General features: G+C 47.6%; 1 protein-coding gene across 3 annotated transcripts in view; it reads left to right on the forward strand.

Annotated features, from left to right (window-relative positions):
* LOC138489391 (zinc finger protein 551-like) overlaps positions 1-7,505 on the forward strand; it is a 140,177-nt gene extending 132,672 nt beyond the window's left edge. For all 3 annotated transcript variants that reach the window (XM_069617112.1, XM_069617113.1, XM_069617111.1), the window contains one exon: positions 4,179-7,505. In XM_069617112.1, coding sequence (XP_069473213.1) covers positions 4,182-5,219 — 1,038 coding nt within the window. In that variant the 5' untranslated portion in view covers positions 4,179-4,181 and the 3' untranslated portion in view covers positions 5,220-7,505. The remainder of the gene's footprint in view (positions 1-4,178) is intronic.
* Positions 7,506-8,271: the final 766 nt, after the last annotated feature.

Raw genomic sequence — 8,271 nt, forward strand, 5'->3', positions numbered from 1 at the left:
CAAAACAGATACCTCTAAAAGGAACTCAGACTTTTAATCCTAGGTATTTGGGACCTTACACTATTAAGGCCATTATCAACCCGGTGGCCGTCAAGTTGGAATTGCCCTCTAATATGCGGATCCATCCTGTCTTTCATGTTTCACTTCTGAAACCAGTTCAACCCGGCACAAGACTTGCCAAACCACCTGACCCCATCCTAATAGATGGAGAACCTGAATTCGAGGTAAAGAATATCCTGGACTCCAAGTTGGTTAAATCAAGACTTTTTTATTTAGTCGACTGGAAAGGTTACGGACCACAGGAAAGGTCATGGGAGTCTAGTGACCACGTTCATGCACCTCGGTTGGTGAAGAAATTCCATTGGAACTTCCCAGACAAACCAGGGCCAAGGGGAAGAACAACTTTAGGAGGGGCCTTGGGGGGGGGACGGTGGTGGGGGGGAGAGTGCTGTCATGATGCCTACCCCCGGGCATCCGGATCAAGCCCATCAGCCCCGGGAGCAGGCATCCAGACATTTACAAAAACCCCAGCAGCCCCAGCTAGGGGCTGTCTGGGTTCAGTCCTGGCGCCGTAGGCACCAGGCTCATAATAAAAATAGCGCCAGGCTCATAGACATTACTTACCTCATGCAGACCATGCTGCAAATAAATCCAAGCCAACGTGAGGCCTGGATGGGACTATTTTACTACAGGGACTATTTTTTACTTGGGTGTGGTCCTGGGGAACTTCTTTCCTGGGATTACTTTGGAGGCTATTTAAACCACGCCCGAACAGTAGCACATGCTTCTTGTTATTCTGCATCCAGCAGCGTGACTCTCGCCATGCCTGCAGCCAGCATCCAGTCTTCTGCCACGCCCGCGTGCCTGCAGCCAGCATCCAGTCTTCTGCCGCGCCCGCATCGAATCCAGAGCTCCTAGAATAAAGAGGAAGAAAAGGACAAGGTTAGAAAACAAACTTATTTCAAATTCTTCACCTGATTCCGGATCCATTTCATCTCCCGACCTGGAAAGTACATCAGTCCTGCACGCGTCGATTCACCAGCACGGCACCATACTCACCAGTTCTCACAGCATCTTTGGATCCGGCACTGTCTCCATCATTTCTTTGCCGTACTCCGGCACCTAGGGGCACAGGAATAACAAGGTGAGCCAAGGGAATCAACAAATACCTCTTACCACCATAGACTTACCTGATTTACCACCAGCGGTATTATTCTCCATATCTTCATATGCCGCATCTGTAAAGAGGGAGAAAAACAACACGTTAACGCATGCAATAGTTACCGGACAGCATTGGGTGACAGACTCTTACCTGAACGCCAGTAGCAGCTACGAGACCACCTTCTCACAAACTCAGTTGCAACTTAAGGAAGGAAGGGGACAAGAGTGAACATCGGTCACATTGAACTCTTTGAACTTGATACTTACCAATCCCGCATGGGACTTCAGAGTCAATGCTTACCGGAACTCTCCCAACGCCTTCAAACCAGTGAAGTAGCTGGTATCTACGCGCCCCTGCAAGACACACAGGATGGAGAGCTCATCTTTTACAAACATAAGGAGAGGTTACTAAGGGGATATCGGAGGTGATTGGTGGGGGAGAACGAGAACAGTTGGGAGGCCATCACTAAAACCCACCGGTGGCTAATCCCTGTCTCCACTTGCAGGAAAATACTACTTCGGGTCCAGCAGACAAGACTAGGCGGCCCAGTCCAGACAGTCATCTCTGCACTACGCATCACGTTGACGGAGACCGCAGCTGTCCGGGTCCGATCGACACCCCTGTGGGGTCCAGGTGAGCGTAACACCATGTGGCCAGGGGACGGCAGCCGTACCATCATAGTGGGGGCAGCTAGTTATCTGACTGTGGTTACTGTGATGAATCTGTGATGTCAGCACTCCTTTCCTGGCGGTAGCCTCTCCTCATGTGGCCAGGGGACGGCAGCCGTACCATCGTAATGGGGGCAGCTGGTTATCTGACTGTGGTTACAAATATATATCCGCATTCGAGGAGGGTGAGCCAACCAATCTGGTGCCTGGAACAGCGAGTGAGAATACACACTCCCCACTAGCTATTTCAGCCACCTGATGCCCTTCCACAGGTGTTGCTTTGATTTCCCTTTTTCTTTCTAATGTGGGGAGGCAACAGAGAGCCTCTCCCTGTTGCCTGCCCACCTTCAAATCACCCGATTTCCTTTGCCACCCCTAAGCCCCACTTACCTGCGGGACAGGAGCCTTGTGCTCTGGTCCCTGAGCTCCACCCATGTGGCCTCCGCCATTCAAATATAAAAGGTACTAGGTCCCTTTTCGGAGGACAGCAGCTATGTTGGATCCTGTTTTACATTGCCACCGTCATCCGAAAAGGCACAGCCCTTTTACATTTTATTTTATTCCTCCGACGGGAGATGGGCTTGCGCTGAGCTGATCTACGGTTGGTAGAAAAAAGAATACTAGCCACACCCTTGTAAATTCCAGGGTACAACTAGCTTTCATACTCCAGTGGGGGTTGGGGGGTGTGCAGACATGGGCTTTAATTGCCCAAAGCTCGAGCTGATTCCCTCGCCTCATTTGGGCCTACCAAAGCTTAGGCTGGCAGACCGTTAAACCCTGTGGTCGAAGTGGGCCGGAGTCTATGGGAGCAGTGCTCCTCTGATTTTTTTTAAATTAGGATTTACTGTTCCTCTACTTTCATTTTTTAAAAGAAACCGTTCTGGAATTGTTTAGTATTAAAATAAAAGTGTAGGAAGAAGTTGAAAGTTGCACTTCATTGCACTGCACTGAACATTGCCTTAATCAGCAGGCCAGTTTTGCTTGAGGGGTTTGTATTGTGCGTGGGCGGGTGAAGGGGTTTGTGGGGAGTGAGGCAGGCCAGCAGGGAACATGGTTCCACTACTTCTTTTTATGCACTTCGATCACTAAAGTCCATGTCTGCCCCCCGCCTCCTGGGCCGTGAACACTCTATTATTGCATACTTTTCAACAAGAGCCTGCTAAATGCTTTCCCTCTTAAGCCACAGCGTGTAAATGGTTAGGTAATCCAAATGTAACTGGTACTCGCTGTTTGTGTGGTGAGAGGGAAACTTAGCCTCACTTTGTATTGTTTTGTCGCTCGTAAAACGATGTCCGAAAAATTACTTATTGAGTTTCCTAAGAAGAAGTGGTTTACAGCTATGGAGACGGGTTTTTATGTTATTGTCTAGTCCTGTAGCCAATGTCGTTTTTGCCTTTGCTTGTTCTTTGAAAATTGGTTGGCAAAGAAGGACAAAACATATGGCACTCTACGTTTTTAGAGGGATGGAAGGTGATGTGTATGTTTTGGGGATTTTAAGAGCATATTTCGCATAAATTTACTATTTTTATACATATTGTATTTTCTACTGTGATGTTTTATGAATTATGTGCAATCTGAAATAAACGGAAACTTGGGGTTCCCTCATTCATGTATGTGGGGGGGCACATTCAGGTGTATCTGTGCATTTACACCATTGTAGTATTCTACCAGCATATTTAGTCTATGGGGGTCATTCCGAGTTTGGAGGTAGCCATGGTGCAATTAGCACCATGGCTACCCCCATACCGCATACCGGGTCCGGGCTGCCTGAATGGGGAAAACCGGGCCATTCCAACCTTGAAGGACCCTGTATTTCCCCATTCAGGGAACCCGGACCCGGTACATCCCCATTCCCATTGGAGCCCCCATAGGGCTCAATGGGAATGGGAATGGGGAGGGAGCTAATAACGTTTCCGTTAATAACGGGCCCGTTGATAGCTCCCTGGTCCTTAAGCATCTTCCACTAAGGGCGCCTGGTAAAACCAGCCGCCCTTAGCGGGATCCGCTAAAGGATCTCGTAATGCAGCGCTAAGGGGTTAACGGCACCCTCACCGGCGCCGTTAACCCCTTACCGCCAACCTCGGAATGAGCCCCTATGTCTCTCCACTGATCAATGGAGGCTCAGAAGGGTTTATATTATTATTTATTGATGTCAGGACTGTACTGAGGATTCAAGCTCTGGCTTTTCACAAGTGGTCCAAGGCTAAATAAAAATGGCTTCATTCAGGATCACCCAGTGAGTTTGGAAGTGGAGAGTAACACGAGAATGAACAGCTATGCACTAGTTTGTTTGATTTTTAGACTGTATGATGATATAAACTAATGCACAACTCCTCTTTTTTCAACAGAGAATGAGTCGCCGTCTGAGGATCCATCCTAGAAAGAAGTCCTTTGAGTGCACAGAATGCGATAAGCACTTTACTTTTGCATCACATCTGAGAATCCATCAGAGATCCCACACTGGAGAAAGACCATTCAAGTGCTCAGATTGTGAGAAAAGCTTCACTCGGAGCTCACAGCTGTACCAGCATCAAAAGAGCCATACTGGGGAACGACCATACCAGTGTACAGTGTGTGAGAAAAGCTTCACCAAGAGCTTGAATTTGAATCTGCATAAGATGATCCATACTGGGGAGCGTCCATACCAATGTACGGAGTGTGAGAAAAGCTTTGCTCATCAGTCACATCTGGATGTGCATCACAAGATCCATACTGGGGAGCGACCATACCAGTGTACGAAGTGTGAGAAAAACTTCATTCATAGGACAAGTCTGTACCACCATCAGAAGCGCCATACTGGGGAGCGACTGTACCAGTGTACAGAGTGCGCGAAAAGCTTCAGTCGGAACTCAGATCTGTACCGGCATCAGAAGATACATACTGGGGAGCGACCATACCAGTGTACAGAGTGTGATAAAAGCTTCACTCAGACTGCAAATCTGTACCAGCATCAGAAGATCCATACTGGGGAGCGACCCTATCAGTGTACAGAGTGTAATAAAAGCTTCACTCAGAGTTCAATTCTGAATCAGCATCAGAATATCCATACTGGGGAGCGACCCTACCAGTGTACAGAGTGTGAAAGAAGCTTCCCTCACAGCTCAACTCTGAAAAAGCATCAGAAGATCCATACTGGAAAGCAGTACCAGTGTACAGAATGTGATAAAAGCTTCACTCTTAAGTCACACCTGTATGCGCACCAGAAGATCCATACTGGCGAGCGCCCTTACCAGTGCACGGAGTGCGAGAAAAGCTTCACTCAGAAATCAAATCTGTACCAACATCAGAAGATACACACTGGAGAGCGACTGTACCAGTGTACGGAGTGTGAGAAAAGCTTCAGTCAGAGCTCCAGTCTGTGGCACCATCGAAAATGCCATAATGAGTAGTGACCACACCAGTGTATGGAGAGTGAGAAAAGCTTCACTCATCCATCATATCTGTACAGGCATCAGAAGAATATGTGTGAAACACAAACTACCCCTGTCTCCTGTTTCGTAACACAAAACTTTTCAGACCATATATTATGACATCAGATGATGGTGTACTATACCATCATATTAAAAATACCCAGACTCGGTGCTTTCTGCTTGTAACATGTGTAATTGTTGCTTAATTCATTTCACCCCCCCCCCCATATCAAACCCCGTAACTGGTGGTCTGCCCCCCCCCCCCCCCCCCCCAAGAAAACCTTTCTCTGTCATTCTGCCTACCTACGCTTCTAAATGCATACCTGACCTGCAGCTTCTTAGTCCACAAAACCCATACCTGATGTTGGGGAGAATTCTCATTCTATGGCTAATTTCCCTTACCTATAGAATCCCCCAGCATTTCCCCACTCTTGGGCATATTTGCTGTGTGTGTCATAGGCTATTTGTTTGTGTTTAATGTCTATGGGGTTTATCTCACCCTCATAGAAACCATCTTTATCCACACGTGTTACACAGCACCCTCAGTGCAGTGGCACGGGTGTCGTAGCGACCCTCAAACATAGACTCCATACCCTGGGACTGACTACTGTATCCCAGGACATGTAAAGTCCCCATTGACTTTACTAGTCAATCTTCATGAACAAAACCAGTACAAGCCATCTTACTATGGAGGTACTGGCAAGGGTTAATAGTTTTTCCCTAGTGTTCATTTTCGAGAGGGTACCATACAGTCCCTCTCTCAAAAGTGTCTGGCTGGTGGCAGTGGTTACTACCGAAAATATTCGACCGCAAATATTTCCCTATGGGATTTTCCCATTGTTCGAGGCTACCACATTTACTGACAGCCTCTAACATACCGCCCTGTTATTCTTATATTAACTTTACTGCGGTAGGTTTTATTTGCCAGAACTTTTGTATAAATTCTTTCTTGTGTCTTTCTCTAAGATCCTAACCCAGGTCGGGGATCCTTTGTCCTTTTTTCGGGCTTCTATCAAGAAGCCTTACTTTCGGCGCCACTGAGTCTGGGGTGGAACCACTGTGCGGGAGGGGGAGAAGGACCCCTGGACAGAGTTGCCTCAGCAACCCATGTGCACTCTGCCCCGATAGGCTGGAGAGTCTCCTGCCAGGATGACCACTCCACTTTGTGAGTGACAACTAGGCTGTATGAATGGGGATCTTTTTGCATAAAAGCAGGGTCATGAGGACTGGAAGGGCAAGGTGACGCCACTGGTACTAAGAAGCCGAAAAGGAGAGAAATTAAAGACATCTGCACCAACTGAACCACCGGTGAAGCCCTGCTGCAGCATCTCGCCACTTTTCTCCACACAACGAGAGAATATCTTCATCTGCAAGAACCTTCTTCCCTTGAGCTGGTGGGGCCAACCAGTTTGCCAATCGCCTTCCAGGACCTGCCTTGGTCGAATCACCAGTGCCCTGCACTCGGAAAAACCAGGCACCCGTCCACCTGGACCGCGATGGAGCGTACCTTTATTTGTTTGGCTACCACAGCTGGTTTCATCCCTGGGCAGTGCAGTAACTCGAACCTTCCTACACGACGAGAGTCTCTCTTCCTCTGCTGGATCCCCCGAACCGCAGGAACGCCTCTTCTACATTTTAAGGTACTTTGTTCTGCCAGGCCTCCCTTTCCATTTGGTAGCACTAAAGGTGTTTAACAACCTGCTGGATTGGCCGCCCCTATCCTCTAACATTGTCTTTCAGCTACAAGAACATTTTGCTCCTGGGCTCTTTGCCCTGTACCACTGACTCTGGCACAGGCCTATTGACTCTGGCTGAATCTGTTATAACTGCCTTCTCTAGATTGCTTCTCAACTAGAACTGTGTTGGTGCACCTAATTCTTATACCCACCCTTTCCTTCCCACGTTTCAAACTTGTTAAGTGCCATTTTGCTTGGTTTTCATTTAAGTATTCTACATGCTAAAGTACTGCCTTGCGTAAACTTGTTCACAAACTTGTGGGGAAGTGTTGCTAGGGTGCATAAGAATATATTCCTGTATAACTTGTTCTTTCCCTCCCTTATGAGAAATTGCTAGAGTGCTATTTGTGTTTTGGTTTTCACTGTGCCATTTTGCTCAGTTTTCACTCTTGCTGAAACGTGTCTACAATTTAACCAGGGAGTCGTGTATACTTTTCTTGACTGATTTTAACTTGCTTTAATAAAACTGTGATTTATGTGTTGAACTAGAAGTGTGTAAAATAAATATATATCTTCCTTTTTATACAAAGCTTTGGTCAGTGTTTCCTTGTACCATAGTACTGTAGTCCTATTGTGTAAACCCTGAATACTGCTCATCTCCCTCTTGAGATAAGTCTGACTGCTTAGCCACAGCTACCAACTAAATCTTTGTGGGACAGATTGATACCAAAGGGGATTTATTGTTCATACCTGCAGTCTTAATCTTCAGTAGTGCTCCCTAAGGGAACTGCACAGGATTCTGCCTAACACCTGGAATGCAGCATCGCAATCCCCCACAACACAAAACCCTTACCTGGCCTGCATCATCCCAAAACCCCACAACAAAAAGCCTATACCTGGCAGGCAGCAACCCAAACCCCCCACAACACAAAACCCATAAACATCCTGGCTCCTCTACCCCTACAACACTGCCACACCATCCAACAAATACCTGGTGTCCTGCTTTTCCAAGACCTGAACCCCATACCTGGGATTCAGCACCCCAACCCCCACAACTCAGAACTTGTACCTGGGATACAGCGTCCCGACTTTCTACAACACAAAACCTGTGTCTGCCATCCTGCCTCCCCACCCCAAAAAACCCATACCTTGCCTGCAGCCGCTCGCCCACACAACACAAAACCCCTACCTGGCCTGCAACATCCAAAACCCCACAACACAAGCCCCATACCTGAGATGCAGAATCCCAAAGCCTCCTGTAAAGCCCGGAGGGGTGTTATCTGTACCCCTGCCCTGTATATGGCAGAGTGGAAGCACAGAGCACGCCAGCCAAGATTCTCTATTGTTGGTAGCAA

Source organism: Ambystoma mexicanum, chromosome 9 (assembly GCF_040938575.1).
Source record: "Ambystoma mexicanum isolate Mex_15411 chromosome 9, UKY_AmexF1_1, whole genome shotgun sequence".
NCBI classification, from domain to species: Eukaryota; Metazoa; Chordata; class Amphibia; order Caudata; family Ambystomatidae; genus Ambystoma; species Ambystoma mexicanum.